The sequence below is a fragment of the Dipodomys merriami genome, unplaced genomic scaffold (genome assembly GCF_024711535.1).
Source record: "Dipodomys merriami isolate MVZ:Mamm:240054 unplaced genomic scaffold, mDipMer1.0.p SCAF_39, whole genome shotgun sequence".
Lineage (NCBI taxonomy): Eukaryota > Metazoa > Chordata > Mammalia > Rodentia > Heteromyidae > Dipodomys > Dipodomys merriami.
The window spans coordinates 12,847,025-12,866,752 of NW_027205492.1; the positions used below are offsets into that span (position 1 = coordinate 12,847,025).

General features: G+C 49.0%; 2 protein-coding genes across 2 annotated transcripts; both read right to left on the minus strand.

Annotated features, from left to right (window-relative positions):
- Window positions 1-896: 896 nt before the first annotated feature.
- Window positions 897-4,223, minus strand: Atp5f1e (ATP synthase F1 subunit epsilon). The gene is made up of 3 exons (XM_069990086.1): window positions 4,092-4,223; window positions 2,467-2,593; window positions 897-1,043 (listed from the first exon to the last, which is right to left on the minus strand). Exons 1-2 carry the CDS (start codon window positions 4,121-4,123, stop codon window positions 2,470-2,472), a joined length of 156 nt encoding a protein of 51 aa, XP_069846187.1. The 5' UTR covers window positions 4,124-4,223; the 3' UTR covers window positions 897-1,043; window positions 2,467-2,469.
- A 529-nt stretch (window positions 4,224-4,752) lies between these two features.
- Window positions 4,753-15,937, minus strand: Prelid3b (PRELI domain containing 3B). The gene is made up of 6 exons (XM_069990087.1): window positions 15,804-15,937; window positions 9,793-9,961; window positions 8,625-8,714; window positions 7,899-7,969; window positions 7,682-7,784; window positions 4,753-6,387 (listed from the first exon to the last, which is right to left on the minus strand). Exons 1-6 carry the CDS (start codon window positions 15,833-15,835, stop codon window positions 6,268-6,270), a joined length of 585 nt encoding a protein of 194 aa, XP_069846188.1. The 5' UTR covers window positions 15,836-15,937; the 3' UTR covers window positions 4,753-6,267.
- Window positions 15,938-19,728: the final 3,791 nt, after the last annotated feature.

Consider the following 19,728-nt stretch of genomic DNA (forward strand, 5'->3'; position numbering starts at 1 on the left):
CACAGCTGTGCAGCACTACTTGGAGACACGGCTGTCCAGACAAGGACAAGGCAGGCAGATGAGACAGAGCCACTGTTCTGTGCAATTCAGAGACCAGGGACAACAGGGCCTCAAGAACAGCGCCAATTAATGGTGCCAAGGCAGAACTGCTACTTTGAGATAAAGTGATGTTCTTGTAATCCATTTGGCCATTAAATGTTACAGATCCCTCTTCCCATCCCTTCCCTTCTTTTTGGATGTACTGGGGATTGAACTCAGGCCACTCAGGCCTCTGCACCTAATAGGCTGGCCCTCTATCACTGGAGGTACACCTCCAGTCCTAGTTTTCCCTCTTTTAAGAAGTCTTGGTTCAGAAGCATACAAGTGGTACAGATAGCTCCTTTAAAAAGTCCCAACAGGGTTGGGAAGGTGGCTCGGTGGTAGAGTGCTTGCTTTACATGCATAAGGCCCTGGGTTCGATTCCTCAGCACCACATAAACAGAAAAAGCTGGAAGTGGTGCTGTGGCTCAAGTGGTAGAGCGCTAGCCTTGAGCTGAAGAGCTCAGGGACAGTGCCCAGGCCCAGAGTTTGAGCCCCACACCAAAAAAAAGGCTCAACAGAGCTGGGTAGCCGGGTGCTGGTGGCTCACGGCTGTCATCCTAGCTACTCAGGAGGCTGAGATCTGAGGATCACAGTTGAAAGCCAGCTGGGCAGAAAAGTCTGTGAGACTCTTATTCCAATTAACCACCAGAAAACTGGAAGTGGCACTGTGGCTCAAGTGGTAGAGCGCTTGCCTTGAGATGAAGAGCTGAGGGACAGCACCCAGGCCCTGAGTTCAAGTCCCAAGACTGACCAAAAACAAAAAACAAAAAAAAAAACAAACAAAAGTTCCAACAGAAACCAAAAATCAACAGTAATGGTGAACCATGAATGAATTTATTGACATTGTCAATTTACGAACAAGAGTTATTTTTCTCCCATGAAGTGAGGTAATTTCAATCTGCCATAACATGTGCCCATAAGTCTTCACCTTGAAAAGTAGTGTTTCATGCTTTAACCAGGTTCTAGGAGGAAAAAAAAAAGGCAACAGTTGCTAGCCATTCTTCCAGTTTCCTTAAACATCTGTCAAGTGCAGGACAACTTCCTTAGAGTGAGCTGCAATGTAACTGGGGCTGCGATTCACTGGGGAGGAGGTGAGCCTTGGCCACTGTAGGAGTGCACAGCTTTAGAAGAACAGGCACTTTCCTGTTGAGTAAAACCATTCCTACAAAGACAGAAAGACCAAGTCTCCCTGTGCTAATGGGGTGGGGTCCCCACTGTTGCAGACATATGGAGCGGGGCTAAGGTTTAATCTGCAGGAGGGAGGGGACTGTGACTTTCCACCCCAAGGCCCTGGCAAAGTGAACAGCAGCCCAGCGCAGGTGCTGCTGCAGATAGACTCAAGAGACATTGCTCTCAGTTAGCTTACTGTTGAAACTGAAGAACCTGCCATAAAACCAGGCCTCCTTATTCCAAATTATGAGACCAGACAGAGAGCACCTAGAAAAAGGACTAAATTCAAAACACCCTATCTTCAGGCTTGTAATAAAATATTTACTAATTCAAAATGAAAACAAAAAGTGCTTATGGGAGACAATTCCAATAAATAAAACTGCTCATAACCATAAGCTGCCAGAAGACTAATATTTATCACATTACAGTGATGCTGCAGGTCTGAAGCTTTTAAAGAGCAAATCAGGAAAATTAAACCTGAAAAACATCTCTGGTAATTTGCCTTGCTTATCTTTGAAATAACAGTGTCAAGAAAGGAGCTGGGAGATCACATTTAGAGCAAAAATGTCTAAATTTACCAATTGTACATAACTGTCATTTTACTTCATGACAATGTAACTTTACATCACCAACATCTCTGCAGAACTAAAATGAACCCAACGCTCTTGAAGCACAATCAGTTCAGTAACACAGCATTCACTGCAGGGTCTGGCAGATCTTACCGCCTGATAGACTAGCAGGACCCTTGCCTGTACTTTGCGCCCTTATGTTCCAGAAGAGCTGATTTGTGAGGACATTAGCAGATGTGGGGAAAATAAAAACACACACAAAAAACTATTTTTTCATGCTTCTGAATGGTTATGTAACTTCAGCAGCAATTACCAAAGTGAGGAGTTTATCCTCCTAATTATTTGATTTTGGGCAGACAAATGAAACAGGTTCAATTAAAATAAGACAGCTCTCTACCTAAGCATTGCTAAATGAACTGAAAATCAATGTGCCAATTATTTTTGCTTGTTAGGGATAGAAAGGGCTTTCTTTTATCATGCCTTAGCACTTCTGTCACTGGAGTGCCTTGAATTATTACCTCTATAGCTTAACTTCAGAACCACTGATTGATGAAAACACCAGCAGAACCTCAAACTAAAATTACTTTGGTTTTTATGGTGCTTTAAAATTTAAGGTACAATTCTTCTAAATAAATCAGTAACTTACTCATTATTCCTTCTTCACTTTCACAATTTTTACGCTACTGCCAGCTGTCTTCTCGGCATTTGCTTTGAACTCTGTCTTTAGTGCATCCCTCACGGCTTTTGCACAGATCTGGGAGTACCGGATGTAGCTGAGAAAAACAAGAGAGAATAGAGTGTTAATTACGAAATACCCATCAGATGGTTCTATTATTGTTCTTTTACTTTTCTTTTTACACTTTTTAGTTTGCTTGTATGAAATTGTAGAATCGGATTTAAACGTGAAAAATGCCCAAGAGAATCTAAACAAAGAAAAACATTAGAATGTTCAAGTATTAATTGGTGTTTGGGAAGGTAATCATGATTTTCTTTTGTAGTATGTCTTATCTTTTCAAGGCATATTAAAAATAAAAGGATACATTAAAAAAAAAAAAAAACCACCCCAAATTCACAGCTCAGGAGACAAGACCAAAATGTTCAGGAGGCTTTAACATAAATGAATTCTTCTCATTTCTCTACTTCATTTTTTCCCCCCTTTATTCTATTCTTATGAGGAGGTAAGGTTTAAATATAATTAGAAGAGGAAAAAAAACTGTTGAATTAATCACTTCTCTTTGACAGTTTAAAGGATTTTCTGGGATATTGGACTTTGTCTTATAAATCTGTTACCGTAAACACTTCCTAATCAAGGTTTCTAAATGAAGCTAAAAAGGCCCAGGAGAACATCAATTCTAGCATAATACCCAAACGCCTGCTTCCTGTTTGGTACATGGGACTTCCATCAACATCTTATTTCCCTGAAAGATGTCAGACCACTTTTCACACTTTTTGAAAACAGGAAGAAGGGAGGGATGTCTATTTCTCATGTTTGACAATTTGTTTTTGGGAGTCAGAGGTAAGGGTTCCAAGGCCGGTATCCACTCCTAACTGGGTGACCTTCAGGCTGTTCAACCTTTGCAGCTTGTTTATTCACCTGTAAAAACAACAGAGTAAGGGGATAACAAGATGTGCTCAGCAGGTGTCTGGGAAGAGGACCCAGAAGCGTGAAAATGCCCGGATACCATAACAGAGGGCTTAACAATTATGTGTATTATTGGCACGATCATCTAAGTCACAAACTTTTTGCTTGTCCTCAGCACATGTGCAGCTCGGGGGCGGTGGTTCAAGCCTGCAGACAGGAATGTCTGCACCATCCGGCCCCTAACGAGGGGTGCCGCCTGGGCAAAGGTAAACGGGTCCCCTGCAGAGCTTGCACCCATTTTTGCGATAAGGAAGTGCGAAGCGAATGAGAATTAATGAACGAGGAAACTATAAAGTAAGAATCCTCATCAAAGACTCGGCCTCCACGTTTGGGTCAAAAGGCCCAGTGCCACCAGTGGCTGGCTCGGGCGGCCGGGCCCCTCCGTGTCCCAAGTCAGGTGTGTGGTGCTGTCACGTTAGGATGCGGAACTCAAGATCACGAGCGCCGGCGGCTTTGCTGGCACCTGAGGCCCGTGACCCCGTGACCCCGAAGCCGGTGCACCTTGGCCATGGCGACGCCATCTTGGCGGCGGCACCCGAGCCCCGGGGAGCCCGCGGGTGGCGGGTCCGGCCTGCGCAGGCCCGACCCGCCGCGCCCGGGCGCGCTTCCCTCGGGAGGCTCAGGCCTACCTGAGTCCAGCCTGTCGCCAGTACGCCACCATGATGTCCTGAGGGCGAGGCGCGTCGGGTCGAATCGCGGAACGGCAGCGCCGGGATCAGCGGGGCGGTCCAACAGCCGGAAGCTCGGGCCTGGGGAGCGGAAGGGGCGGAGCGCGCGGACATACCAGTCGGAGCTTCTAGCTCCGCCCCCCACCCGAGCCAGGGGGCGGGGCGTGGCCTGGGGCTCGGCCCGGTCCGGGCGGAGCTGCCCTGCGCCTCCGTGGCCTGAACCGCGCGGCTTCCCGTAGCGCCCCGCGGAGAGGCCCGGCCGGAAGCGCAGCTCAGCGGCCTGGGCGGCGCCCGGCGCCCACGTGGAGGCCGCGCCGCCCCGCGCCGGGGTCCCATCGGCCCCCCTGGAGTAGGAGGTGGAAGTCCGGAGAGGGCTTCTCACTGACCGGAAAGGGCTGGCACCCGGCCCGGCCCGCCGCCCGGCCACGCCCCGGGCCGCGGCGAGGATGAGGGGGGGGGGGGCTGAGAGTTGGCGGCTGCAGCCGGCGCGGAGACGGGACGGGCCGGGACGGGCGGGGACCAGACCCAGAGGCCGGGAGGCCGGACCCGGAGGCCGCGAGGCGGCCGCGCCTCTCCCGAGCAGGCACAATTCACAGAAACTGTACAAGCCATCTCTTAAAACTCTATTTAGGCAATATTTTATTTAGATGAAATGTTAGTTCATTGGTAAAATCCATCACAGGTTACAAAAGTAATCAGCAATCTTACCGGGCTTAATCTCTTACAAATACCTAAGAGTTCTTAAGCTAAGCATTATTTTAAGTAGAAAAATACTAATGTTAAAAAGGTTTGGGATATTGTTTCTGTGGTTTTTGTTCATATATGAATTAGTCTATAGGAAACCCGACTAGAAGTTGATCGCGTTAAGTCCTGTAAAATAAAAGGAAAAGCTAATCACCTTTTAACAAAAAGTGTATGCAACAATTATAAGTATCAAAGACACCGTTTAGTGGTTGATAATTGGTAGCTACAAAAGACAAAATGAAACACATGTACTGATTTCCACTGGACACCCACTCTTGGTGTCCGTCTAAAGTAAGGATTCGCTGCACTGAACCTGCGGTGCCATCCACTCACCCACTTGATGACTATGGTCACAGTTCTCTCTCTCTCTTTCCCCACGCCCCCTCGCTCTGCAGTTGGCACCATGTCATTAAAACATGAAGTACCGGAATTTATGCTTCAGATCAAGACATCATTTGAGTAATTTCAAATGATGATGTACAGCTCTTCATGTAAAAAAAGATGTTTTGTGGTCACAATTACCTCAAAAAGTAATTATATTCAAATAACCTGACATATCATGCCTTAGCAATTACAAAACCATGATTATGACACATGGCAATTTATAAGTTAGGCAAATGAGAGATGCTAGGAGACGTGAAGAGCTGTTCTGTTTTAAGAGTGCTGCAAACTCAGGCAACGACTTTTATTTTTTTCAGTTAATATAACCAGCCCACGGCACAGCATGCTAAGTCATAAAGTACAAGGCCAAGGAAGGCAATACCTTTACTAAGTTACAAAACTTTGGCAAATCAATACAGTACTCTTTAATACAATAAAGTAATATTGTTAGAGCCATATTACTTTAGTGCTAATTTTCACTCCAAAAATATCATTTAAATACCAAACCAAAACACTGTGGTTTTTAGCAGAGCATGTTACTTTATATAAATGAATGTCTTTTAAAACTATACAGTTTCTCCTTTTGAAGTGAGTTTCCTCCTGCAGGCCATAGTGGTTCGTGCATGGCAGCTGTGGGCGTGTAGGGTGGCAAGGCTCGGCTCTGCCCTGGGGTTGGTCCAGTGCCAGGATGAGCTCCAATGTCTGAAAAGCTGTAGAATCTCTTTAAGCAGAGTCAGTGTCAATACCAAATACTTAAAGACTTAAATTTCCCCATAAATACTGGAACTCTCAAAATCCAGGCAGTCGTTCCCAGTCACCCTCACCTCAGAAATCTCCCATCACTTAGAAGCCCTGCGTTTCTTTGTTTGGATCAGAAGTCACACAGCCTTACTCCATCCAGCTCATTTGAAAAAAAGTTCTGCCTAAAATAGTTGTATGTTTTTTAAATAACAAATAAATATGCGGTCAGCTTGGAGGCCCCGGGCCCCGGTGCTGTGGACAAGGCTCACTGTCATTTCTCCACAAAGGCCGCCGCCGCCATCGGGGTCCTCACACTTCCTCTGGCCGAAGCTGCCAGTTCTTCAATCTCAGCATTCAATTTGTGTATTACCCATTCCATTGCTTCTCGGCCCTTTAAAATCCAACACGGTGATTGTTAGGGAGGAAGAGCAAAGGTGTGTACGACATAAATGACACACCAGGAAGTCCCAGGTAGCTCTGGGCACAATGAAACCTCAGGAGGGCCCACAGATCCCTTTTGTTCTTTTTCTTGTCTTGTATTATTTACCAAATATCAAATGGCTTGATCCATAAACTGATTTTTATTTTGTATGCAAAAGATGTTCTTAAAGGCATCCACAATTAAATGACAGGATGTCTTATTATTTCATGATTATAGTGGTCAGACTCCTTTTCTTTTGATGATGTCTACATTGTAAAATAAAACTATGGGTAAGCCTCTGAAGGACTTGGTCCCTGACTCTATGCTCACCCCTTCCTTCCTGACGCTTCTTGTTTGAGGGCCCTTGCACATGCCGTTCCTCCTCCTGAATGCTTTTCCATGGTATAATCCTTACAATCCACCCTCTTCCCCCTTCAAGTACTCACAGACTTCAAGTATCACACACCAAGCATTAAGCACTGTAGCTGCCTATAGTTTTCCTCTCCTAAGGACTTCTTGTGATTATTGTGTCCTTCCTTAGTTCTCCAAGGAAGGGATACTTGTGTTTTGCTCCTGCAGGCCCCGGTCTAGCCTAGTGCTCTGCCTGACACAGAGAAAAGTATTCATGAATATCCTTGACTCACCACAGCAGACATGGTGAAAACCAGCCCACTGGACATCTCTTTCCCTACATTTTCCCTACATTGCTGGTCCTGGGGATTCAGCTCAGGGCACTGTCCCCGAGCTTCTTTGCTCATGGCTCGTACTATATCACTAAGCCACATTCCCAGTCCTAAGCTTTAATTCATGCTTGGTCAATGGGAGCGATTTCTCAATGGGCAAAAACTGCTTCTTGAGGAAATGGGAAGTGTGACTCTGACTCTGACCATGAAAGCAAATTTCACCAGGATAGTGGCTAGAAAAGGACACGTGAAGAAACGGCATTTCAAACAAGGGTTCACAGGTACGCATCGCCAGGCACGTCCTCCATGCTGGGCCCTGAGACACAGGCTGTCACGTGTTACCTCACTTCCATCGTCCTCTGGCATGGATGGGGAACGGAGGCACACAAAGGCGAGCTTAAATGCCCCAGGTTGAAAGGGTGGTAAGAGTGCTGGCACAGGAGCCCGGATGTGCCTGTTCAAGGACCTGCCTAAAGCTCTCTGGCTGCTGGCTGCAGGGGGCTAAGAATGCTGAAAAGAACAAACACATTCAGCACAAGCACTTTGGAAAACGAAGCAGGGGCTGGACAGCAAACACTCACCTTGTTAGCATTGGAGGAGATGGTGCTGGCCATAAGCCCCTCCAGGTAACTGCTGAGGCTCACCCCTTTCACCGTGATGATGGCTTCTTGAGTCAAAATGGTTCTGGTACAAAACACATCACAGTTTCAGCCCACCCAATGTCTATATTTTTACAGATACTTGATGGAGAAAATCAAAACACCCATGAAACAAATGTGTTTAACATGTGCGACTTACTTTTCTGGGTCCTGAGGATGTGGTTTGTACACTAGTCTCTCGTCTACAGAAACCATGTTTGTAAACGAAATCTACAGGATGAGGAGAAAAAAGGCTTATTATTCCTGAAACAATGATGCAAATCACTTCCCAAATGAACACACACACACATCTTTCTAAACACACAAAACTAGAAATAAACTATCTTGCGACTACTCTGAAAGCACCTTAATTTCACTTCCACTATCTGTTTTTTATTCAAATCAATTTCAGAAGGGTGTAATGACAATGTGTGTGGGGTCCTGACTTTGGTTTATTTAGTACTAGACTTGAGGAAGCAGCAGTCAGGCCCAGGAAGTGGATGGGACACACCTCTCATCTGTAGGTACTGGGTTCCTTCTTTTCTTCCTTCCTTTCCTCCCTTCCATCTCTTCCTTTCCTTCCTTCCTCTTTGTCTATTGTGGGGCTTTAACTCAGGGCCTGGGCATTGTCATCCAGCTTCATTGCTCAAGGCTAGTGCTCTATCACTTGAGCCACAGAGATACTTCCAGCCTTTTCTGTTTATGTAGTACTGAGGAATCGAACCCAGGGCTTCATGCATGCTAGGCAAACACTGTACCACTGAGCCATATTCCCAACCCTAGGTACAGGGTTTCTACATTAAGTCTATGTTCATTCACCTTCTATTTAAGGATGAAAAACATAGCCAAACGGTTCAAAATGGAAATAAAAAGAACCAGGGCTTACATTGGTAGACTTGAGCTCCATTGTTTTCTCCACAGGGTCAACTACAGAATGCTCTTGCACGTACGTCTTGGTTCTTGCTGCACCAATAATCTAAGTGAAACATTCAGAATTAGAATTAGCAGTCAGAGCAGGAAAGTGGGTGAATACTGCATTTGAAGGTACAAATGTGTTATAATTATCTTAATCAAAGATCTGTCTTACAAAATACAGGAGGAAACAAAGGTCCAGAAAATGACCGAGCAGAGGGCAACAGGAACCCACACAGCATGGATGACAGCAGGCTGCCACATGCCACACACAAAAAACCTTTCCCAGAAGCCATTAGGAGTCAAGCCACTGGAGATGTGTGCATGCAATGCATGGTGCGCAAATACGGAAATCAGAAAATGTGGGGAGACATGACACCCAGAAAACGGAGAACTCAAGAACATGTGGCAGCATGTCAGGCAGTCCCAGGCACAAGGCCTACAAGAACAGCCCTGGCTTCGTGGAGGACGATGCGCCCGACAGCACCCAGAGTCACTTCCTGGCCTGGCTGGTCCTGCTCCTTTCTGCGCTCCCACTGTCCAATGCCCTGGTCACACAGAGGAGGCCACGTCAGTGCTGAGTGGACCTGTCTCCGCAGAAACCCTCCATGGAACTCTAGGCCATTTGCTCACACTGATGAGCTGGCATTCTAGTTTCTTGATGGTTAAAGTGGCTCACCAAAGCCTACTTGTTTGTAACTGAATAGAAGTGTTTCTAAACACTCAGGAGAATACTACACACGGTGTAAAGGCAACAGCAGTGATTCTGGGAACATCCTCCTTATCTTAATGAACCTGGCCTACTGCTGACCAGCAACTGGCACCCAGCAGTGACCGGCAGATGTTACTTCCAGCTCTTGGTACTGGTCTCAAGTTGCTGGCAAAGCAGGGCAAGAATAATTGCTTTTAGACATAGAGCAGGAGCTGGCTTCCTTCAGAAGGTTTTATCGGGTGCCTTCATGAAGACTGTAATAATATTTCCAATTCATTATACGCTCATAACTCAAGTTTATTATAATACAATTTGAACTGATGCAAAAATGACATTCGGAATCGGCTCCCACCACCTATTTGAAAGTATAATGTGGTGTAGAACACGGCTCTACCGCAGTCACATTTCGAGGGGAGTGGGGCCCACTTACAGACTTCACCATGGAAGGCAGCCCCCACTCGGTGCTGAGGAGTCTGTGGCTGTGCAGCTTCCCGGAGGGGTCCACATGTCGGTCCAGCACATCCACGCCCACGACACTCGGGTTCATGGGGTTGGGGTACTTCTGCATCGCAGCTGTTGTCACGGTTTCCCACGGGTGACTATCAACAAGTGCCAAGAGTCACACGGTTAAAAATACGCATGGGAAGCTGACAATGTCTATAACCCATCAAACAGCTCTTTACAATAGGAACTTAATTACTTTTTACTTAGGGAAAATTACTTTCTGAAACACTGACTGATTTGGGGAGCTCAACCAACATTTGTGTGTGTACTGGTCCTGGGCCTTGAACGCAGGGCCAAGGTGTGGTCCCTGAGCTTCTTTTGCTCAAGGCTAGTGCTGTACCACTTGAGCCACAGTGCCACTTTCAGCTTTTTCTGAGGAGTTTATTGGAGATAAAAGGCTTACAGATTTTCCTGCCCCAGCTGGCTCTGAACCATGATTCTTAAATTGCAGCCTCCTGAGTAGCTAGGATTACAGATGTGAGAGCACTGGTGCCCAGCTCAATCGACATTTTTAATGTGCACAGACTTACGCATTTTTCCTGCACCAAAATGGATACCTTTCCTATGTACATCATCCACATTCACATGTAACCAAGAGCCACTGCTTCACAAAAACATCCTTGAGAAATGTGTTCTACTGACTGCCAGCGGGCGGGGTGTGCCTGTGCTCCTGACTATGCTACCGCAGTGCTGTGAAGTCAGGAAGAGGAAAGGAACTCGCAGACCCTACCAATTTGTGCAGACATTACAAGAAGACAGAAAGCACTATTGCTTTAATTTAAAAGTCTTGTTAGTTTAAGGCTAACAGAAGCCTGTCCAGTTGACATCCATTGTTCCCAGAGAAATGATTCTTGCTTGTTAAAGTTTGCTCAGCATAATCAAATGTCTTTCTGCTCTCTCACATATTGGTTTTTATAATCTCTTAGCACAGTAAGCACTCGCTCACACCTAGGACTGAAGTGCTGACAAGACCACATCACTGGAGAACTTAGAGCATCCTTCTTTTCTTAAGAAAGCAAAGCCATGTGTTCAAGAGGGCAAGTGTGAGGTCCGTGAGCTCCCCTCACCTCTGTGGATGGAGGCGTGTGCACACGTGAGCTCTCCTCACCTCTGTGGATATAGGTGTGTGCACACATGAGCTCCCCTCACCTCTGTGGATAGAGGCATGTGCACACATGAGCTCCCCTCACCTCTGTGGATATAGGCGTGTGCACACGTGAGCTCTCCTCACCTCTGTGGATGGAGGCGTGTGCACACGTGAGCTCTCCTCACCTCTGTGGATATAGGCGTGTGCACACGTGAGCTCCCCTCACCTCTGTGGATGGAGGTGTGTGCACACGTGAGCTCTCCTCACCTCTGTGGATGGAGGTGTGTGCACACGTGAGCTCTCCTCACCTCTGTGGATATAGGCGTGTGCACACGTGAGCTCTCCTCACCTCTGTGGATGGAGGCGTGTGCACACGTGAGCTCCCCTCACCTCTATGGATGGAGGCGTGTGCACACGTGAGCTCTCCTCACCTCTGTGGATAGAGGCGTGTGCACACGTGAACTCTCCTCACCTCTGTGGATGGAGGTGTGTGCACACGTGAGCTCCCCTCACCTCTGTGGATGGAGGCATGTGCACACATGAGCTCCCCTCACCTCTGTGGATATAGGCGTGTGCACACGTGAGCTCCCCTCACCTCTGTGGATGGAGGTGTGTGCACACGTGAGCTCTCCTCACCTCTGTGGATGGAGGCGTGTGCACACGTGACCTCTCCTCACCTCTGTGGATGGAGGCGTGTGCACACGTGAGCTCTCCTCACCTCTGTGGATGGAGGCGTGTGCACACGTGACCTCTCCTCACCTCTGTGGATGGAGGCGTGTGCACACGTGAGCTCTCCTCACCTCTGTGGATGGAGGCGTGTGCACACATGAGCTCTCCTCACCTCTGTGGATAGAGGCGTGTGCACACGTGAACTCTCCTCACCTCTATGGATGGAGGCGTGTGCACACGTGACCTCTCCTCACCTCTGTGGATGGAGGCGTGTGCACACGTGAGCTCCCCTCACCTCTATGGATGGAGGCGTGTGCACACGTGAGCTCTCCTCACCTCTGTGGATAGAGGCGTGTGCACACGTGAACTCTCCTCACCTCTGTGGATGGAGGCGTGTGCACACGTGAGCTCTCCTCACCTCTGTGGATATAGGCGTGTGCACACATAAGCTCTCCTCACCTCTGTGGATGGAGGCGTGTGCACACGTGACCTCTCCTCACCTCTGTGGATATAGGCGTGTGCACACGTGAGCTCTCCTCACCTCTGTGGATGGAGGTGTGTGCACACATGAGCTCCCCTCACCTCTGTGGATATAGGCGTGTGCACACGTGAGCTCTCCTCACCTCTGTGGATGGAGGTGTGTGAACACGTGAGCTCCCCTCACCTCTGTGGATATAGGCGTGTGCACACATAAGCTCTCCTCACCTCTGTGGATGGAGGCGTGTGCACACGTGACCTCTCCTCACCTCTGTGGATATAGGCGTGTGCACACGTGAGCTCTCCTCACCTCTGTGGATGGAGGCGTGTGCACATGTGAGCTCTCCTCACCTCTGTGGATGGAGGCGTGTGCACACGTGAGCTCTCCTCACCTCTGTGGATATAGGTGTGTGCACACGTGAGCTCCCCTCACCTCTGTGGATGGAGGCGTGTGCACACGTGAGCTCTCCTCACCTCTGTGGATGGAGGCGTGTGCACATGTGAACTCTCCTCACCTCTGTGGATGGAGGCGTGTGCACACGTGAGCTCTCCTCACCTCTGTGGATGGAGGCGTGAACACGTGAGCTCTCCTCACCTCTGTGGATGGAGGTGTGTGCACACGTGACCTCTCCTCACCTCTGTGGATGGAGGTGTGTGCACACGTGAGCTCTCCTCACCTCTGTGGATGGAGGTGTGTGCACACGTGAGCTCCCCTCACCTCTGTGGATGGAGGCATGTGCACACGTGAGCTCCCCTCACCTCTGTGGATGGAGGCGTGTGCACACGTGAGCTCTCCTCACCTCTGTGGATGGAGGTGTGTGCACACGTGAGCTCTCCTCACCTCTGTGGATGAAGACATGGGCAAAAGACCTGTGAGCACAGCATGACAGGTGCTCAATCCACCTACAACATGACCCTGTCCCTTCTACTCTATTGAACTATGCTCTTGCCTTCATCTACAAGGAAGATAGGACCTGGAGAAGATGTTTCCAGCTTTATCAGTTGATACAAATCTCACAGCTCACAGGTTTTTTTTTCTAAAAGCAAAACAAGAAGGCATTAATCTATTTCAACTTCTCAGAGAACTCAGACTGACAACTACATCTTGTCAACAGAAGAAAAATCTCAACTCCATTAACTTCTCAGAGCCCTAAACAGGCAGTGACATGATTCTGAATGTCGTCTTCATTTTCTCTACAATATTACATAAATGAACCTCTGGTTTTAATCTCAACCTTATTCAGCAATCAATGCAGGTGTGTGGGTGGAACAGCTTCATAAATCTAAACAATCCCCACAAATAGACGTGATACAGACCAAACACTCTGATTGTTACCAGGGTAACTGTGTAAAATGAAAACCCAACCAACCCTTCCCAATCTATGTAGTCACAGGGTGTGGCCTCTGGCCTCTGCCGGTTTCTTTCTTCATTCTCTAACAAATCAGCATGAGTAGTTATGCACTGTTTGACAACATGGACTCTGCTTCATGGAGCTTGCTCTGTGAACATGAGGAGCTCAAAAACTTCAAGTGATGCCTACTAAGACTATGACCGTGCTCTCCAAGTAATTACTTTTAAATGCGCTAATGTAATTAATGCAAAAAGATCTGCCACCAGAAGTCATTCAACACCATACCAAAGGATCTGTCTGAGACTTACTGACCTGTCCAGTTTCCTCCCCTATCAAATGAGTGGGGGACACTGTTCACACCATTGAGGTAGCAAGAGGATCTGGACTTAGTTAAAAAGTAAGCCGTCTGGATCCCAGGGCCCAGCATCCACTGCACTGATGCCCGTGGAAGGAATCAACACTGACTTCAACTGATGGCCAACCACAGGTGTGGCCTCAAGAGGAAGTGCCCGAAGATCAAAGCTGGGTGGGACGCGATGGTGACTCAGCTGCTGCTGGAGAGCAGTGTCCTGACGTGGGAAGCTGGGAGAGAAGGCCCTGGGAGAAGGCGCTCTTCACAGATGTGAAGCTGCAGGGATGCAGGTGGGCCTGGAAGCCCTCTGCCTTTGCACATATGGGAACTGAGGTCAGGTGTTCAGGTAGCCCCCGAATAAGGCTCTGAAGTGCAAGAGATTGGAGCTCAGGGCACAGCTCTGGATGCCAGCAATGTATGTCAGATGGGACTCTGCTTTCACAGTCCAGACTATTGGGAGACCGGGGTTCCTTTCCAGGGGTGAGGCAGCACTAATGTAAGTATGCCCATCTCTTCATCAAAGATCTGGGGCACAGAGATCAAGATCCTTGATGAAATGTGATGTAGGCCAATAAGCAATTAACGATGTACACTGAGGGTTAGAAGAGAAGAGGCAGAACAATTGGGAAGGGAGTGAAGTGGGTTAGAGAAGCCCAGGGAGTTCTAAGAACAGGACATCTTGTGAAGCAACCAAACCTGGAAGAGACCTGAGGACAGTATCCCTGGTGCTGAACCAACAAGTGAAGGATGTGACCAGGTTAGAAAACACCAGAAAGATTGATTTAGGGTCTCTCTTCAATCCCAGACAGTTATAAGCAAAACTTCCTTCTGGTTCTAACACTCATGTTCTTTCTAGCAGGCCCTCAGTGTGGTCTACTATGGAAAAAAATGTTGATAACTTGGGGGAGGGGTGTTGAACTCAGGGACTTGTGCTTTTGCTTCGCTTTTTCACTCAAGGTGTGTGCTCTGCCACTTGAGCCATCACTTCATTTCCAGCCTTTTGTGGTTAATTGGAAATAAGACTTTTCTGTCCAGGCTGGCTTCAAATCTCAATCCTCAGATCTCTGCTTCCTGAATAGCTAGGATTACGCGTGTGAGACACAAATGACTGGTGACAACTCTTGAAATTGCCCCAGAAACACATTTTAAAACTCAAAACTTCTGAACTAAAACATACTACAAGGCCGTAAGAACTCAAACAGTACGGCAACATTAACAAGATGACTGGAAGAGAGCACAAGTGCCTCAAACGTAAACCACAGCAGTGTTTATGAGCAAGTGGTTTTTCATTTCAGAGAAGATTTATCAAAAAAAGAGTCCTGGAACAAGGGGGCAACCACTTCGTGGGAGCAAAAAAAGATTCAGCTGCTACGTCTACGGTTCTTCCGCATGTGAAACCGTGGGTCTCCAAGACACAGGTTGATCACCAACATCGCCACCGGCTTAAGGTCTGTTTCCATTACCACACGAAGGTGTCGTGGAGCTGCGGCCAGAGACCTCTCACGGAGAGGCCCTGACCGTCTCCCAGCTCTGAGAAGAGCAGGAAACCAAGGTCACAGGCTGCGGGGCCAGCGTGGAGCCCCGGGCGCCAGGCGCGTGTCCGCCCTCGGGTCAAGCCGACCAGCGTCCATCCTGATTGATGGGTGGGGGGCCCGGCCCGCCGCAAACCCGGGTTCCAACAAGGTCCTTCCTCGGGGGAGACGCCGCGCCCGGCCTGGAGGCCCCGGGCGACCCCCCCCCGCGCCCGGCCTGGAGGCCCCGGGGTGCGGCCCCAGCAGCACCAGCCAGACCGGAAGTGTCCACCTCAGTTTCCGCCGAGGACCGCGTGCTCCGCGACGCCCCTCGACCCCCGAGGGGGCGGGGCCTCCCGTCGGACCGGCTCAATGGTCGGGTCGCGGGGTCGTGACCTTGGCCCGCCCCCGGGGGGGGGGGCCGCGGGCTCGGCCCGGCCCTTCTCCCCGGGCCGACGCCGGGAACTCCCCAAAGGTGCCCACACTTACTCAAAGACATGCTCCGAAGTCCAGATCTTCATGGTGCCGAAGGCCTGAGCGACGTCCGGCGGCGCTAGGGGACAGCGAGGCGCGGAAGTACGCCTGCCCCGCCCCCTTGCCGGCTGCGCAGCGCGCAGGCGCCGTCGGACTCGGCGCGAGGACGTCCCGACGTGTGGCCTCCACGCCCTGTCCCGGCCCAGCTCGGAGCCGGCCCCGCCCCTCGGCGCAGACAGGCCACGCCCCCTAGCGCGGCGCAACTAAACTTCGTCTCCCGCGCGTGGCGCAACCGAGCCCCGCCCCTCGCGCGCGGCGCAGCGAGGCCCCGCCCCTCGCGCTGGCGCCCCGCTCCGGCGCGGCTCTGGGGTTGCGCTGCGCAGGCGCCGGGCGTCTGGGCGGCCCCGGCGTTGCCCCCTAGGGCCGCCGACCTGGGTGGCCTCGGTGGGGTTCTCCCGAGCACATTTTCCTTGGCGTCTTGCTAGAAAGTTCCTCCCCCCCCTCCCCCCCCGTCTCAATCCAGGTCAGCCAAGTCACTCGCCAGGTGTGTGCCCCAGAGATGGTGACCCTGGTTGCCGACCCAGGGCCCGGAGTCCCCGGCTGCGCCGTGTGGCCCCGACGGCCCGGCCTCCTCCCCCTCTGGCCCAGGTCCTGCCAAGGCCCGGGTCGGGGCTCTCGACGCTCGTGTACGGCGAGGCCCACGGTCCCGGAGAGCGGGGCGGCCGGCCACCTCCGGCTCCTTGCTCGCCCTCCGCCCGACGGGGCTCCGCGGGCCGGGCCCCTGCCCGTGGTCCCCGGGCCCGGGAGGCACCGGGGACTGTACTCGGAGGAGTCTCGCCCCGTAGACAAAGGGCCCGACACAGCTTCAGGGTCGGGCTCCCCACCCCGCACCCCCTTACCCCCCAACCTCACACCCTCAGTTTGTCACTTCATGGTTATGGATGGAGGAAAATCTCCATATCCTGTTACTTAGAAGTATTACCTCATGTTCATTCTCAGCTTGCTTGAATGTTAAAAACCAAGAAGGAGGATTAAAAAGAATAGCCAAAGTCCTCTATATGGAAAAAAAAATCCACAAAAAATTAGACAGGACGGAAACAGTATGGTTAGGGAGTCGATAAGTGCCATTTGCGGTTCGTTGGATATGTGTTTTTGAAGAATGCCCACCGTCCATGGAGTGAAGTAAAGCTTTAAGGGTTGCAGAGGGTGCCTTAGCCTTGATTAAGATGCCAGGTTAATGTTCCTGGTGTTGAAAACACTGGATGAGGAGCCATCAGCACAGAACAGCCTGTCCCTGCTATTCCTGGAGCTCTGTGCTTGCTCACCGTCCAGCATTCTTAACTCTTTATTTTAGAGAATGTGATTCTGCCCCCTAGTTCAAGATGTCTGTGCTTGAAAGTCATGCAGCGGACACTGGTTCGCCTTTCTCAGTGCACAACCAGATCCCTGTGAGTGGAGTTCTACCTCTGGAGTGACAGATCCGGATTGCTTGAAAGGACAGTTGCGTTTTGGAGAGCAGAGCTTTTGTAGGGATTGTCGCTGGGAGCTCTACCTGAGACCCAGAGGAAGTGAGTGGGTGGTCTCTACAGCCTTGGGCACTGGGTTACTCAGAGTGCCTCTCAAAGAAAAAGAGAAATCATAGCAGGTCATTAACTTGGTTTGAAATTAGGTAACTGGCTGTTAAGACTGACACAGTAATGGAGCCTGCCCACCTTCCTTCCCCTCCCAACTTTCTGGGCATTCTTTCTGGTTGGGATCCTGCCCAAGCTCTGTTTCTGGAAGGAAGAATGTCCCATATCCTCTCCTACTAGGGAGCAGAAACTCCAGAGTATTATCAAAGGAAGGCATGTGTCCCAGAGTCCAGAGAACCAGAGCTATGGAAGATGGAGGGTGGGGCCTCTTCCTGGCCCATAGAGGAGGAGGGGTTGGGGATGGGGTAAGAGCTGGGGAAGGGGGTGTCAGGCCAGGGTTGGCATTTGAAGAAGAACCAGTGTGAGGTTCCATGTTAGCAGGTCACAGAGCTAGGCCCAGCAGGTGAAACTGGAGCTGCCAAGGCGCCTTTGATTTCTAAACTTGACTTGTTAACTCAATTTTAATCCTTTTTTATCCTTATACCTTTCACCAGTTCCATTATTACTTGACTTAACATTTCTGTTTTGTATCTGTGTGGTATAGAATCATCCACCTACTTATCCATGGTTTTGCTTTCTACTGTTTCAGCTGTCTATGCTCAGCTGAGCTCTGAAAATCTTAAACAGCAATTTTTAAATTTTAATTTCTTTTAAATTTTATTTAAATTTTTTATTAGTTGTGGGGCTGAGCTGTTTTGCTCAAGGCTAACCCTCTACCACTTTGAGGCAGAGTTCCACTTCCTCAATATTCTTTATAATAAACTTGAAAATGTTTCTTGAATTCTGCAAGGCATCCTAACCAGTCATTAAACACAGGGGTCTGGCGAGGATCCCCATTCACAGCTCAAGTCAACAGTGCAATCACCACCTGGATTTTCCCTCTGTGTGTGGTGGGGTGCCGGCCTCCAGGGATTAAGCCCCTGAGCCTGTGGTATCTGACTCTGCAGGTGCAGCGTCTGTGTGGTGGTACCTTCTGGGAGCTGTTTGGTCAGGGGGACCCCCACACATTTGTTCTGAGAGGTGTGTTTGTGTTGCAGTGAACATTGTAGAAGAAAAAAATTTTTTTTTATTTTTTTTTGGTTAGAATTAGCTTCTTCACAAATCCACTCTACATACAACTTGATATTGCTGCTGTACTGGAGGAGGGGCTTCTCCTCCTCCAATACATGCTAAATCTACTAATTCTTAAAAGACATCTGTAAGTCCTAAGGACTCCCCAAAGTCTGCTAATTGATTCCAGAGGTGAGGTTGTCTGTGCAATAGGAATTAGCCGCAGCAATTTTAATCTAAGGTTTTAAATAGTATACATAAGTACACATGCATTGCCATGGATATACATATATATGCATATTCAGTAATTACATGTTACTCATAAATTACATATGTTTTGTTCAAGCACAGCACAATAAATTAATAAATCAAATGGAATTTCAAAAGGAGATCTTAAAGCTGGTTTTAGTGGCCCATGCCTATAATCCTACTTAATCAGCAGGCTGGATCTGAGGCTTACAGTTTGAGGCCAGCCTAGGTAGAAAAATCTGAGGTGCTGATCTCCAATTAATCAGAAAGCTGAAAGTAAAGGCATGACTCAAGTGGTAGAGCACCAGCCTTGAGCAGACATGGCCGAGTGACAGTGTGAGGTCTTGACTTCAAGCCCCAGTACTGATGCACATGCACGCACAGACACATGCATTAAAGTTCCTGCAGTACATTTTACAGCTCAGCTGATATGGAGAAGCTCTTAATTGTATGTTATCATCAGTTGTGTTTAAATTACTGTGTTATCTGTGATTATTTCTTTGCCTTTCATTTTGTGAAAAATCCACCTCCCAAATGGCAAATGGAACCCCAAACACGAGGTAAAGGATAATGTGCTTAGTTTAAGTGGCAGAGTGAAGATTTCAGACATATTGAAAGGCAAGTTCTGCAGTGAAAGTTGGGCGGTGGGAAAAATGAATCATGCGTCCTGCACATGGGCAGGGCCATGCCCCCTGGATATCAAGGGTCTATTTTAGAAGCTTACTGTCATTATTATTATTATTATTATTGGTCGTGAGGCTTGAACTCTGGGCCTGGGCGCTGTCCCTCAGCTCTTCAGCTCAAGGCTAGCGCTCTACGACTTGAGCTACAGCACCACTTCCAATTTTCTGGTGGTTTATTGGAGATAAGAGTTTCATGGAAGCTGGGCACTGATGGCTCATGCCTGTAATCCTAGCTACTCAGGAGGCTGAGATCTGAGGATCATGGTTCAGAGCCAACCCAGGCAGAAAAGTTTGTGAGACTCTGATCTCCAATAAACCACTAGAAAA